The sequence below is a fragment of the Rhyacophila brunnea genome, unplaced genomic scaffold (genome assembly GCF_057557595.1).
Source record: "Rhyacophila brunnea isolate RB1 unplaced genomic scaffold, BYU_Rbru_1.0 scaffold_6, whole genome shotgun sequence".
Lineage (NCBI taxonomy): Eukaryota > Metazoa > Arthropoda > Insecta > Trichoptera > Rhyacophilidae > Rhyacophila > Rhyacophila brunnea.
In genome coordinates this window covers 3,924,041-3,940,550 of record NW_028233276.1, presented here as the reverse complement: position 1 = coordinate 3,940,550, position 16,510 = coordinate 3,924,041, and the positions used below count along the sequence as shown (strand labels likewise).

The following is a 16,510-nucleotide window of genomic DNA, read 5'->3' as shown; positions in this document are numbered from 1 at the left end:
TTGAAGGTGAAAGTTGAATTAGTGTCATATTCCACGGTGAAATCATAGTTAAATGATACACTAAAATGATTTGTGTAGGGAGCATGTATATATTTTCCGAGTAATAACACACCAACTACAAGTGGATTATTATTCCATGTAATTTAAGATTTTACAAAAAATGTTATATAATCATAACTCTACTTACGAGTATTATTTTAAATAGTATTTTGGGTGTTTTTCGAGAAAAAAATCCAAAAAAAAATTGGCTGGTGTGGTATTTTTTTCTATGCAATAGCTCAAAAAACATAAAACACACTATTTCGAATTGGTGTGTTATTACATGAGGCAGTCGATATGTCTCCATCAGGGAACTCAGAAATAATGGAAACTGAAATACATAACGGGTAAGGCGATGCCAGGTAACTGACTCGAGTAAGGAACAATCCGGGTTAAACTTACACACGTGTCAAGAATACGTTTTACGTCGAATACTGAAAACTGCTCTCGGTTTATGCATTTACGCTCATTTAATGTTGGTGTATTACACACACTATTGCATGTGCATAATGCGTGCTTCATTTTCGTAGGATACTCACACATTCAAAAGCCTGCATCAACATGCGGCGTATTGAATATACCCTATCGGTATTCTATTTATTATCTGTTCTGTGGTCTCCATAGATTAATATAATACCATGTACCTATGTCTCTACTGGTTTAACAAGGATATTTTAGCATTTCGTGGCGGTCATAATATCCTCTACTTATGGTAGGTTTACCCATGGTATACCTACGTGATAATATTATATTAATATATACGTTAGAATTGTGGTGAAAAGTAAATTACCTAGAGTTGACAGATGATCACTGTGAAAATAGTTATTGTGGCGGAATCCATTACTCACATTACTGGATACTAAATTAATGGATTAAGTGTTCCCATCATTCTTTGCATTTTAATGGTATGGCACAATTTCGTTTTTGAACTGGATAGTGGATACAGATTACAGAATAAAAATCACCCGTAAATCTCCGACAACAGAGAAGTCGTAAAAAATTGTTTGGTCCATAGATAGATTGGCTATGGTCATAGTCTGACCAGTGTTGCCATATTTTGAAAGTGAAATTATAGTACAGTGCCTTCAAAATTATAGTATTTCGGCAAAAAATATAGTACGCGTTGAGTGACCAATAATTTTCTGCATTTTCAAAAAATTAAACGTGGGGTAATTAACGTCTTGTTTTTTTAGACAAAATATCCATGAAGGGTAATTAACGTCTCGTTTTTTTAGACAAAATTCAAATGTCAACTCAGTGGTTTCCAAACTTTATGTTACTACGCCTACCTTTAAAAAATCTAATCTAGGCGCGCCCCCCCCGCAGGCTACTTTTTTTGCTATTAATAATAATGTGAAAAGTGCATTAGCAAACTAACCAAGAACTCAGTAAATAGATTTTTGTTTGCTTCAATATATCTGGCGTAGAAATATTTAAAAGTGGAGACATGGTGAACTTTTTTTTTGTCATTTTGATTTCCTAAGCTCCAATTTTTTATGAATGCCTTACCCTTGTCGTTTTAAATCAGTGAAAGCATTAGTGGTCCTTGGATTGATTTATTCACTCATTTTTTTACAATTTCAACCAAATAGACAAGTTTAACAACAAAATTATCGTTCCTAAACAAATTCGCCTCAAATTTCAACATTATGATTAATTTGACCCTTATATTTCATTTTTTTACGAGATAGCCATTGCGCTTGACAATAGTATAGAAGTGAGGGATTATAAAATTAGTCTCAATATTTGCAGAAAGGTTTGCAAACAACCTCTTCTCTGCACTGACCTTTTGATGAGATGAGGGCTAGCGCACACTGGCACTGGTCCCAGGTCATACACACACGCACTGCTTGTTTTGGGCACCCTGTTCGCGCACTTGTTTCACAGTTTATGGATGATTATGATATTGATGAAGGATAATGATATGTATGTATGATTGAACGAATATCTTTCAGATATGTTTTGAGTTACTCCTGAGTTTTCAATCAATTACTAGCCATGGTAAGCTGTCAGAAGCCCGCTCGCGTCGGCTGGTTGGTCGTAACTGCCTGTCTCTTTGCAATTACGGTAGTCTTTTGCCCGTAATTGGTCTTGTGACAACACTACTGGATTTATGATGTGGGTGGGGAACTAAGGATGGGAATAGGAATATAAATGGCCCAACCACCGTTCGATAAATTGGTGCAAAGTTCTATAATTTCGCAATATAAGAAGATTTGAAGAACTTGGAAAAAATTGCTCAAAAAACGTAAAAAACTCCCTTGACTTGGTTTAAAATGAAATTTCTTGAATTATTCTTCGGTAAGTATTTTTGGTCGGAAGAGATACTTACCTAAATAAAAAGGGGTCTCGGAGTTTCTCAAATTCTCCGTTATTTTTTTCTGAGAAACAAAAAACCTATACATTTTCAAAAATGACAACGCGTACTATACTTTTTCCGCAAATATTATAATTTTGGAGGCTCTGTACTATAATTCTACTTTGAAAAGATGGCAACACTGATCCATATATTAGTCTATGAGATGAGTCAATGAGTCCATCCAAGTCCATCATTAGTCTATGGATATGCTATGGATGCTATTTCGTTCGCAATCCAAAAACAAAAACGAATAAGAGATTATACGAGACGATTAAGTAAAAAACGCTGTGTAAAACATAAAAAGTCTTGATATTCATTGTTATTTGGACAGTTAATAGGTGCATTTTTCTATATTTATTTCACCGAGTGTATTTGAATTGTGATACGATAAAATTCGGCGCGATTGATTTTACATTTTTGAAGGCAAGAAAATGCCGGCTAAAACTGATAAATGTCACATTTTTGTTGTTATTGAGATAACTCAGATTGTTTATTTACAAAGAGTATTGATAACCATTGACATATCGAAGATAAATACGCCGTATGTTCACAGTTTTTGCAGTACCTTTCCTATTATGATCGTCGTCGGCATTATAACCCTCTAGCCTCCAGGAAACGTTTCCATTCCCATAATTCTGGCGCAAGCTCCCTTCACTGCTGTTGCCACAGGGATGTTTTGTCTCTTCCCATGCATTCCAACCACTTCAGCCTTGGTCTCACGATCTTCCTTTTCTCCACGGTCCAGGAGTCTCATGGGTGGTTGGGTGCTTTACATTTCTTGAGATATGATCTACCCGACGAAGTGTCTCCATTTTTACATATAAGATAGAGGATCACAACAGTGATACCCTTAGGCAGACTTAGAATACTGTCCCATTTAATTGTACCTATGCAAAATTGCTGGTGCATACCTATTTTATTATCTTCACTCATAAATTCTTAAACAGAGAAAAAATGCAACAAAAATCTTAAGAAAAAAAAAATGATAGGTACATAATATCACCTACTGAGGATTAGGATATTTATACGAAACCTACTCTCAAACATTGGTGCATTTATGTACGTAGAGGTCTGAGTAGAAGTAGAAGGTAGAGGTAGAAGTTTGGAGGCGACATGTAAAGGTACTGTTCGGTTATACGGAATACAGCGGAAAACGCATTTTGAAAATAGCCGATAAACTGGATTATTTGTTAGTTTGGGTTAGTTTAGGTTAGGTTAGGTTAACCCAGTGATCGGCAAACTCATTTGTCAACAGAGCCAAATATCAACAGTACAACGATTGAGATTTCTTTTGAGAGCCAAATTTATTAAACTTAAATTATATAATATGTAGGTACCTACACTGTATAACTTAATAAAACTTGATACCATACGTAATAATGATCTTATTTATTGATAAAAATTAAATTATAAGTTATGGTATTCATAAAATTAAATCATGACAATGACTGACAAACACTCAATGTGAATATTGGCCTTGCATCTCCTTAAAAAGTTTGGGAAGTCAAGTTTGCATCTTGTTGTTTTTAATTTTAACCACATTTCTAGGTTCTTATCAATAAAACGATTTCTCAATTTAGTCTTGATTTCCTTTCTTATAAACCTCTTTACTAACCACAAAACTTGCAATATTAACATTGTTGGAAGATTGTATTCAGTAATTAAATACAGAAATTGATTTTTCTTGACTCTTCTAAAGTTCCTCAACCGCCTTCTTCCTTGGATCACCGACAGGATATTTACTGCTAAATGACGTGACAGGGCGTATTTAGTTGTAAAATGTCTCTCCAAATTTGACTTATTGTCGTGCGCCAATTTTTCCCCACAAATAATACAGGTCGGTAGACCATGTAAGTTTTGAATAAACGCGAAAGTCTCGGTTCTTCAACTTTAAATTCATGGTTTTCGTCTTCCATTTTTCTTTGCTTCTTCTTTGTAGCCATGTTAAATAGGGCAGAGGGTATTTGTTGGAGAGCCGCACTCAAGAGGCCAAAGAGCCATACGTGGCTCGCGAGCCGTGGTTTGCCGACCACTGGGTTAACCTAACAAATAATCCAGTTTATCGGCTATTTTCAAAATGCGTTTTCCGCTGTATTCCGTATAACCGAACAGTACCCATGTAAATTTTTCAAACTAATATATCGGTACTTTCTAATGAAATGACTGTACTTATCATCCATTTCATGTAAAACTGTCACTACTTTCAAAAGTTGTAATGAATCGGCAAATCGACGAGAATCATTTGGTATAATATATAGAAATAGCTACCTAAACTTAGTAATAACGAAAATATCTTTCCATTAAAAAAATCAGCTCAATTGTTGGAAACAAAAAGTATTAATTATTAACATAAAAGGTTTAACAGGACTGTATTTTTTTTGTTGGGTTCGCGATGTGTTAAAAAGCCACTGTATTCCTAACGTCAAAGAAATCCCACTTTTGGGGACACGTATTTATAAATTTAATTTTGTATATTTTAGTTACATATTTTGTTAGTACCTACTTAATGTATCCATACAACATATTTTTAGATATTGGAGTTATGAAAGGGCTGATTAAAAATACTGTATAAAAAATGGAGCGGCATTTTGGCGCTGCCTAGGGGCGGCATTTTGTCTAGGGACGTCACTGATTATATTCATTTCTTCATTTGCTGTCCGACTGACATTCTTTTAGTATGCTTACATACTGTAGTTCAAATGCTAGAAGATACCAATATTTGGCCACATATTTTTATCGACTTGTACGTGGTGCAAATGAGAACTCTGCCATTCTTGGTAGTATAGACTTATGTGTCCCTGATAACTATCTTAGAAATCGGGTGCATCAGCATCAACATGTTTGTTCTCCCAAGGAGCAAAACTAACCTGCCATTGGTGATGCCAATTGGGAGGGCAATAACTCTGTTCAACCAATTCGCTTTGGATGTTGATATATTCCACCTACGTGAGGATGAGTATAGGTGGACGTTGTTTTATAAATTCGAATTTTAAAATAGGGTTCACTTAGCTCATTCGGTGTGCTTCCATACTTTATAATTTATATTTTTTATAATTTCTGTACCTTTTACATTACTTTTCATACTGTTTTTGTGATACTGCATATATTTATTTCTTCTTTACACTGTTTCTTTGTTTTTAAATATCATGTTGTGAATGTCTTAAATTTATAATTTATAATGTTCACAGTATGTAAAAATAAATAAATTTGAATTTGAATTTGAAATGGGCCTGATAGAGGTTTTGTAGAGATTTATTTTAGTTTTTTTCACATGGGGTGTCTTGATCTGGTGTGTCTCTGTACACTATAGTAAGATTTGCTATGCAGTCATGTCTAAGAGTAGGTATATTCAAAATGGTTTAAAAATTGGTTCACTTTTCAGGGTTCACCGCTACATCCTAATCTAGCAAATATATTTGCACGTTGGTGAATGGAAAAAATGGCTGACGCGCCGCTTGAAAGTGGCGAAATGGAGGATAACACAGATTTGCTCTCGCAAAATCTCATTGCAGATTCTAGTGGCGTAGAAAAGGCACCAGATGTTGATGCAATGGAGACAGAAAGTGCAATGGATATTAGTATTAGTAGTATTGGAGAACTGACGGATGATGTTTTAAATTCTTCAATCAATGAAGATGAGCCATCTCCCGGTATGATTGATGACTACGGCTTAAAAGAGAAGGAATTAGATACAGTCATGGATGTTGCTATTAGCCCCACTGAAAATAATACTACTAGTAAAGAAACAGCCGCAACGGATGCCTTTATTGAAAGTGAGATTTTAAATACTGAAGATGTTGCTAACGAGGATCCGATTACCGAAGACAAGATCAATGAGGTTTCTGATAGCGTTGAGAAAGATGTGGCAGATAGCTTTGAGAAGGATGTGGCAGATAGCTTTGAGAAAGATGTTGCAGATAGCGTTGAAAAAGATGTGGCAGATAGCGTTGAAAAAGATGTGGCAGATAGCGTTGAAAAAGATGTTGCAGCTAGCGTTGAAAAAGATGTGGCAGATAACGTTGAGAAAGATGTGGCAGGTAGCGTTGAAAAAGCTGTGTCGGAAAGTGGAGACGCTGTTACGGAACAAGGGACAGTCACAGCCATGGATATTGATAAAGAAAAATCGGACGATACAGAGAGCGGATTTGGCGAGGACACGTCAAAAATTGGGAGTTCTTCAGTTACGACGCCCAAAGACACTCGAGCCGGTGTCGATGCTGACGATACATCAATGGGTAAGCTACCTGTGGTTACCATAGCGTCGTTATAGGATTGGTTTGTCGAAATTGACCTTTTCATGCAGAATGATTTTTGTATCTAAATGGACCAGAACCATCCTTTTCTTTAAATTGCTTTGTAATGAATGCAGCATTCATATTCGACAAACCAGTGCCACAGCGACGATAGGGCAATGTTTATTCTTCTGAATAAAAATTATGCCCATGTTGGATGAAAGGATTTCAATATTTGCATAGTATAGGTGTGTTTTGCAAATAATATTAAAACTGTTTATATTTTCTGCAAATAGTTTCAAAAACTTTTAATCAAATAGAGAAAAGTGGAATATGTGAATAAATTTTAATTTGAGTGGCTGAGGTTTATGGCCTATCCATGGAAATAGGCTGTTGAATGCCGTTTATTGCCGGGTTAACTTACGCCATAACTGTTTATTACCATATTATACAAACTACTCGAGCGTTCATCCAACTGTGTGCTAGTCTGTATACTCGGTTGCCGTCATGTTCAATTGTGCTCCATTCAAATAACAGTGTTTGAATATGTTCATATATTTGGATCAAGTATTCCTTGTACAAAATCAAGAATATTTTTCTCTCTTGTCACTTTTTGATAAGTTTGATGTTTATGGGACGCATAATGTGTCAAACAAAAACGATACACGACATAAATTTTCGCATTTTGCTGCTAGATACCCCTAGTACTAGTAACATAATGGCATTGAAAGATGTTAAAATCACATACCTACTTATTATTTCTTATATTTATTGATTTATATACCATTACAATTGAATAAATATAATCCAATATATAGGAAATCTCTTGAGAAGTACATGATTACTATTACTTAACATGGAAGTTAAACAAATAATAGTAAATGCTTATCATTATAGTATATGTATTATGCATAAATCGATTCCAGCACAATCATATGAATTGAGTTTGTTAAAAATATAATATATTATATTTTCATTAACATGCGTCTGATGTGTATTTACTAACGAAACTCTTGAATTCGAAAGTGTCATCGTTTTTATAAAATTTTGGGCATTGTAGATTAGTTTCATCTACGAAAGCAGAGTTTAGTATAAATAAAGCAGTCATGATTAAATAAATTGAAGCACCGATTATAGGATCAATTATAAAATTGATAATACCATTAGACCATGGTTTCCCAAACTATGGGTCGCGAGCGAAAATTGAGTGGGCCCTCGCCACTGTATACATAAATTAAAAAAAATAGGAAGTGATAAATTTGATATTTATTTTCATTCTGCTATTTATAATTCCTAAAAATTAAAATAAACTTAAGTTACGGAAAACATTGAAATAACTTTGTAAAAAAACCTTGCAGGTGTAGGTATTTAAGTAATATTTTTTTTTTTATTTAAGTTGTGTTTCTTATTTCAACAGTCTTTCATTCATATTGGTAACACTTATATAAAAAATATATTTCAATTAGAACAAATAAGACAGCATTGAGTAGTTCCACGACTCGCCACTAGGGAATCTGAGCATTACCAATATTTATGCCCTCTTTTCTCTAAGACAGCTAAGAGGTGGGTCCCAAGATTGGAAATTTTTGTTAGATGGGTCGGAGCCCAGTCAACTTTGGGAACCACTGCATTAGACAATGATCAAAATAATTCACTCAATTATAATGAAACATGGAAGAAAACAAGTATGACAATTAACAACAAACGCGGGCTGTCAGTTGCAATCTGTCAAATTTGGCAATCGGTTTGTTCAACTTATGTTAGAGAGGCATTCGGTGTACGGCCACGGCCATATGCTTGTGTACAAAATCTCCATGAACCCAAATCATATGTTTCATATACCGTGTGACTTATAGCCATATGCGGTTTTGTTGGGTGAACGGAGTCTTAAAGGTGTAAAAGAGACATAGGAAAACATAGTTATTATAGGTCTTTTCTTGCTGCCGACAATTCTCTGCGCGCCAGTAAAGATAAAACGCATGTGAGTATGGGACGTTTCAATATCGTCCCGTCGGCGACTAGTGCATAGATTTAGTGTCGACAAATTAAATTATCGCGACTAAGAAGTTAAAAGATAGTCAACTTTTTTATCTATGCGTGCAATGTTGAAATTGGCATTTCTTCACTCGCAAATAAAATTCGTACAGAAATATATTATATTTCATTCATCTGTGCTCTGCGCAAATGTATGTCATCCAGTTATCCTGGCATTGCATTCTTGGATTGTTGGATTATGTTGTTGTTATTTTCGTTTAACGTATTTAATGTAAATGTTAAGACCTGTGGGTCTATTCTATACTTATCGAACACTAAATTGATAAATAGTATCAAACTTAGGGTAGGTTTGTATCAAAATATTAGCACTTATTGTAACAATTACACGAAGCCGGTTTTTATTGTTGCAATAAGTGCGATATTTTAACAGCAGCAAGATAGGTGCTGTTAAAATATAGCACTTATTGCAACAATAAAAACCGGCTTCGTGTAATTGTTACAATAAGTGCTAATATTTTGATACAAACCTACCCTAAGTTTGATAATATTTTTCACTTTATCACTTTAGCGGTCGATAAGCATAGAATAGACCCACTGATCCCTTCAAAACACTAATGCACAAAGAATTTTTTCTTGAAATACTAATAATGAATCATTAGAGAACAAGACCAAGAATGTTAAGCAAAGAATTTCTAATCATAAATTTAACTTTTAAGTTGATTTAGTCAACTTGGTTACCTATGCACTTAGCTACATTTTATACTCGCAATTGAAGCATGAACTCTCTAAAATATTGACCTTACAAAATAATAAAAATACAATTTTGGCTTGCTTTTGATACTTCTTTACCCTTTTGTCACACACATGAACTGTTCTCTCGGTTTATTAAAAGACATATTAATTGCAGACGGCATTCATGACTCAGACATGGATGGTCTACTGGTGGAAGGAAGCGGCCGGTATCGGGGAGACAGTGACCAGGATGAAGAAGACGAAGACATCTCCGATGATATTTCTGGCGAAGGGTAACTTTTCTTTTATTACATTAACATGTATTTCAATCAAAGATGTCGGAAGAAAACTTCTGCTAGATGTAGTCTAAATATAACTGAAACTGGAGTTGAAACTAAATTTATTTCGCATCGTGGAATGGTTGTAGCGAATTTAATTATTTTTGCACACATCTGTCAAAAGTCACAAGCATTTCAACCATATTTCCAACCAAATTCAGATTCACTGAAACAGTTAATTCAATGACTTATTATTCTGCTTATTTCACCAAGTTGCCTAATCTGCGTAGTTTTTACATGATGATATAATGTGGCTGTTGATTTTTTGGATTGAAATTTTATTAACTTTATTTAACTTTATTGAAAAATGAGATCTAATCGGTGTTGTTTTTGATTGGATATAGCTTTATTTATTTTTAAACTGTCTTATTGACGTCTGAGAAATTATCTGTATATTTTATATTTAATAATTAAAACATGTTGCAAGTTAACCTTTTCTTGATTTATTCTGTATTAAAAAAAAAGTTTCTCTTTTCAGTAGAAAAACACCTCCCACTTTTAACCCTTTTTACGCGGCAACTGACTTTAGTCAGCCTATCATTTCGATTTTCGTTTGCCTAGTACTGCTTTCGCCCAGGCGCGAAAAATTCGAATTGATTTAATTTATTCAAAAATCATCCTTCTCCTGACATCTGTCGATGTATAGCCTGAACTTTTGTTCTATCTAATTTAAATAAATATTTTTCGTGAGCGTGTCTCGGATTAAAAAAATATCACTCATCAGGTCACTTCAAATTTGCCCAAAATATTTATAGGTACAGAAGGAATTGCTAGTATATTATCCGCAAGTTAGTAGTTTCGGAAAATAATTTGAACAAAGTGTAATTATTTAAATATACGAGTCCGCGTTTCAATATTTCTCTTTTTTCTTTATCGTTGATTAACATTTTTAAATACTATTTTCTGGTTATACTATTAGGTAAAACGGACAAAAATTGTTTATTTACCCTAGTTATCAGTCATTTATAAAGAAAAGATATATTGGTGAATTGAATTAAGTGAATAAACATTTTCACACAATCGAAAATTTCTGTATCGGAAAAATTAAAAACAGAGCTACGTATATATTGTGTGTTCGATTTTTTGTAATTATTTTAAAATGGATATCCCTGCTAATTTGTGCGATGAAATGGGAGAAGCAATTCATGATCCTGATTCAGGTTATGAGTTGAGTGAAAATGAGCACTGCGATGATTCAGATACTTCCAGTGCACCATCAGAAAGTGCTAGTGCTGCGGCCTCTAATTCAAATGTAAATAGTAATGTTGACGATCTGTCTGTGGACTACTGGGCCTTTCATACCGGTTGTTCACGAATTTGATGATTTCTTTTCTGGAGTCAGCCCGCACACAAATTTATCAGATAGCTCTAAGGAAATAGATTTTTTTGAACATTTTTAGAATTCAAATATTATAATGGACAGAATCATAATCCAAACAAATAACTACCTATTATACGGAAAAAATTAAAAGACGAGAACCGTCGCTGAAATCACAAATGCATAAGTTTCAGAAGTATTTATATATATCTGTTCCAAGTACAATGTGCCGTTATGTGTATATCCGTGTTTTAGACAATATCATGAAAAGCTTAATTATTGAAATTTTGAAGTGCTAAAAAAATATTATTATGTACGTAGAACATTGGTGTTGATTTTATGTGTTGTGTTTAGTGTAGGTATAGCATCACGATTAATTATCAAAACAAACTATGTAATAATATTTAAAAGTGGGATGTAAATAAATATTTGAGACGTTTGGCGGTCTCGTTGTAGAGGGACAAGGCTGCTATGGTAGGATGGCCAGGATTTGTAGATGGTGAGTCATCAGGAGAAGAGATGAGAAGTCGAGATTTCGAGATTTGGTCGTCGCTCTGATAGACGGAGCGAGTTTTATTTGCAGCGTAAACAGTCGGTACAAGAGTATGTTACAAGAGTTATGTTACAATACTTATGATACCGTTCCGAGGTCCGAGACTCGGAACTCAGATCGGGAAATCATTATCGAGTGACATGTCCAATCAATTATGATCCGCTATTTATTGACTGACGCACTATTGAATAATATGCTGGAATGCCTATTTAATAAATTGCGGATCAGCTATTTTATTGAGTGTGTAATTGGACATTTCGCTGACTATCCTTGAAATGAATATTAAAAAATTATATTATAATTATTGAGGTCAGCTATTTCGTAGAGTTTACGATAATTGGATACTGGCTGATTCTACGTGAAAATGAATATTAATAAATAATGTTATAATTGAGATATGGGTCACATGAATCCGATGACTGCCATATATGCATCGTCACATTTCATCTCTAGTTTTCTTGATATTTATTAGTAGCAAATTTGAACGTTCTGTTATATACTGTTTGAGTAAAGTATAACGCTTAAGCCCACTTATTTACATAAATTATTTTGACTGCATTGGGCCCTATGAATAGCGGTGTGAATATTGTTGGGAGGACAAGCATTTTAGTTGTTGAAACCGCCAGCCTTTTAGTTTAACTGGTCACAGTCTAAATACACTAAATTGAAGAATATGTAGTTGTATGGCTCTTGTTCTGGTGGGAGTGATGGATGTCTACTTTCAAGGGCGGCAGACAAATGCATTTTTTCCAAATATAAAGTGGCACACAGAGATAACTAAATGCCCTGTCAGTTTGACCTAATACAATCTACTACTTGCATATGTGGCGAATTGCACATCCTCTGGGAGTGTTCCTATGTCTCAACTGTTGAAGGAAAAGAGCTTCTCAGATTGGTCTGACTGAGGGTCGGACCAATCGGCTACCGTGCCTCAGTTTCTACAAGGAAATATTTCTTATCTTTCAAAATGTCTGCGGCATCTTAAGGTGGGGATGAGAAGGTTTCTTTGAGACGAAATATTAAATCGGAATACTGTTAATCTCTGGTTACCCAACTAGCAGATAGCACAATTTTGAAGGGTGCCTAACTTTACTTTTACGTCACAGTATATGCTTGCATAACGATTGTCGAAACGTGACAGGTAGTAGAGGGAAACTAGAAGTTAATGCAAAATAGCAATATGTAACCGGGTTGACTGATTTGGAGAATGTATACATTATACTGTTTTTTTTAGAGCTGAAGAGACTAGCGACACGGGAGGCCACGGGTCAAATTTGGAGCAGGAAGATGAATACCAAGGCTCCGATGTTGATGACGAAGATTTCATTCCGCCTCCAGAAGAAGAAGAAGAAGACGAGGAAGACGATGATGACGATGATGATATCGAAGACCACCGTCGAGGGCGCGGGCGCTATCACAAGAAAACCAACCGACGCTCTTTCCACCTGCAGCAACAGACGTCTCCCAATAAGATGGATGAAGATTTTGCTGATGACGAACACGATGATGGCTCTAATTCGGCTATCAACAATGCCACTGACGTTGAACGCGATGGAGCTGAACTTGATGACGCTGAACACGATGACACTTCTAATTCAGGCCTCAACAATGCCTCCGACGCCTTCAGCAACATCCAGCTGCAGGTCGAATCCGAAGTCTTCCATCACCACATCGACAATGAGCATAATATAACCAACGAGGATTCCTTCGTTGATGAAGAAACGGCTACTATGGATGCCCCACCGGAGTTCTCTGAAAATGGTGACTGCGCCTTTGGCATTGAAATAGTTTCTGTGGGTGGCAGTCACGACGTTCAGCCCGCTGCCCTTGCAATTACTGAAGAATTAGTTGAAAGAGACGTTCAGCAAGAGAAATCAAAAACTGAATTTGATATAGCTCACGAATCATTAGACAGTGCTAATATTGCGGAAGGTGATTCTGCGGTGATCCCTGCACAACTTGTCAGCGGCGATGGGTTAATCGGAATAGAAATAACTGGATCGAGTCCCGTCATAGCATTTGATAAAGATCCCGAGTTAATAGACAAAAGTTTGAATGATATTTTGGAACCTACCGGTGACGATCTTCTCAAAGAAAAGCCTTCCGCCGAAGGTGAAGAGTTACTGTTAAAATCGTCCGATGTTGTTTCGGCCGCACCCGAAGTGCAGGACGCCTCGACGTACGACAGTCAGATTTCGAAAGTCACCGACATAATTTTGGAAGAGCTGCAGGTGGACAGTGACGGTAAAGTGTTGGATAAAATTATTCATTCCGTCACGTTACCAAAAGATATGAACAACGCAGTATCTCTCGTCGACTTCAGCGAACCGGATATTGACAGTACTCCGATGGATGTTGATAAAGACACTGTCGCCGAACCAATGGAAGTGGAATGCGAGGACAAAAAAGGTATGTCTTTCCATCAATCATACAATTATATTACTTATGTGATGGCCGAAAAATCGCAGCGTTTTAAGGACTTTTTCTGTGTAGTAAAAGTCTAATGAATAGGACAAAATATTTGTCATGTCTATTGCTAAATGAAAGTGGAAGATGAAATCTTTCAATTCAACACTTTTTAGTTATTTCAAAATAATAAAGAGACACGTCGATTATAAATAATATAATATAGTCGAACCTGGTTATTACGAGGAAGATGTGACCGACTGAATTTGCTCATTATAAGCATTACTCGTTATATAACATTTTTTGCGCACTGTTCTGTTTAAGCATAGGACATAAAAAATCTTCAAACCATCGCAAAAATCCCCGAAACAAGCATGGCATTCATAAACTACAAAAGAAGTTGTTTATTGTAATAAACGCTGGTAGGTACCTACTGACTTCACAAAGTTTGGATTTTTTACATGAAATTTCAACCATATGTGTGGATACTTATTCAATGTTGTTGGCGAAAACACAATTACGTACTCAGGCACTTAACTAGTATTATAAACGTAATCCGATCCCGGCGGCATCGGTCTAGTTAATTGCCCGGTTGGATTTGATTGCTTAGGGTCGAAGATGTTGTTTTTGAACAGCTGAAGTAGCTCGTTATCAAAGTGAATGAATGTATGGAGTGAATCATAAACTAAAATGTCAATGAATGTTTCCTCATTCCTCCAGATCCTCCGAGATCTCGCTTATTTCCGTGATCGTAATAACCAAGTTCGGCTGTATTAAAAATAATGACATAGCTATGCGTATTTTCTTCCGTTTTTAATACTATTTTTACCAATCGATGCGCAAACGGAAACGACGAAATTCATGCATAAATGACAGATCGCTTTGTAAAAAAAATAGCAGGTAAATACTCTTCAAGAATAACATACTTTTAATTCATACATTTAATGTAAATATGTAATTTCATTGGTCGGACCATAAGCTTTATGCATCATATGATATTATCGTACTGACCTCATCACGCGACGGGGAAACCCTCGTTGCGACACTCTGATTTTGATCGATTTACAATGATTGAAACGAATCGGGCAATTAAAAATAAAAATATTCAAACTTGATGAAGTTATCAGCAGTCATTCAAATATAAACAACTACTTGTTATTTTTCATCAAATATAATCGCTAACAATAGAAATCGTTCAGTGATGAGGAATATAATAATATGAAAGAAGCAAAAGTACTTAAAATGCTTCCACAATCTCTTTTTGAATTCTAAAAACAATCAAAAAATTATTTGAAGAATCGATCGCTAGAAACATAGTAAAAATAGAATCTCAAGAACTCAATAATTGTAATTATTAAACTTTTTTAAGTTAAAACCCATTTTTTCCCTGTGAAAATCTGCTCGGCACGTCAAGACAGCCGAAAAAATAATATTTGTGAAATTTTGGCACGCGTAAGTTAAAAGGTTCGCTGACACTGATTTTGCAGAGATAAATAAAATAAACTAGTATTTGTGTATAATATGATATTATTTTGTTTTAAAAACTATTTTAAAAATCAAGTAGGTAGTTATATACAGTGGCGGCTCACCCATATGCACTGCGGTAGTGCAGCCCCCAAGCAAATTGATACAAATGAAATATAATATACATAAATTTATGTATATTATATGAAAATATCAATATTATTAAGCGTGTAATCAGCTCGCCCGCGCATCGATACATCCAATGTCCAATAATAATATTAGCGCGCCACAGCGAGGAAAGAAATATAGCTATAATGATTTATTAACATTGACATCATTACACATTAACATCAAAATTTATTTCTGCAAGGCATTTATGTAAAGTTCTTTATTTTAATTATTAATATAATTAATTATTTATATTTAATTTTGATGTAATAGTAAAATATAATCTAAATAAACATTTATTTTTATTTTTAATCAACCGCAGCACCCCCAAATATCTTATCCACGAGCTGCCACTGGTTATATATTTGATTTATCTATTATCTATAGGTAAATATAAAAATTGATGTTTGTTTGTCTGTTTGTCTGTTTGTCTGTTTGTCTGTCTATCCCGTATGTGTTCCTATACCATTCATCCGATTGCAATGAAACTTTGGTGAATTATTGTGTGCAAACCCACGGAGGTTTCTGAATTAGAAAAACCTTCTTTTTCTTCATTCTATCTTCTTTTATTCGTATCGTTCCTATCCTGCCCCCATAAGCAAAGAGGCAGCTATTTGCCAAAGTCACATTTTGAGATAATGAGACATTAAAGTGCGGCCACACCGGCAACAAGTCGCGCGACAACTCGTTAAATTTTACGATAATTATCATAATTGCTTAAGAAATTTTACGATAATTATCATGCTTATCGTAAAATTTAACGAGTTGTCGCGCGACTTGTTTTCGGTGTGGACCCGGCATTAAGGTGACGCATCAGTGAAACGCCAAATAATTTTCAACTGTACGCGCGACGAAATTTTGTACTCGCTTCGCATTCATTGAGAGAACGTCGAGTCAGACATACGT

General features: G+C 35.1%; 1 protein-coding gene and 1 long non-coding RNA gene across 2 annotated transcripts in view; both read left to right on the top strand.

Annotated features, from left to right (window-relative positions):
* LOC147065109 (uncharacterized) overlaps window positions 1-16,510 on the top strand; it is a 459,822-nt gene that overhangs the window by 213,103 nt on the left and 230,209 nt on the right. The gene's annotated exons all lie outside the window — the stretch shown is intronic.
* Window positions 2,594-16,510, top strand: part of LOC147065113 (uncharacterized) — a 70,662-nt gene continuing 56,745 nt past the window's right edge. Inside the window, exons 1-4 of the mRNA XM_085956768.1 lie at window positions 2,594-2,736; window positions 5,781-6,633; window positions 9,533-9,650; window positions 12,801-13,975. Of these exons, the coding sequence (XP_085812894.1) occupies window positions 5,829-6,633; window positions 9,533-9,650; window positions 12,801-13,975 (2,098 nt within the window). The 5' untranslated portion in view covers window positions 2,594-2,736; window positions 5,781-5,828. The remainder of the gene's footprint in view (window positions 2,737-5,780; window positions 6,634-9,532; window positions 9,651-12,800; window positions 13,976-16,510) is intronic.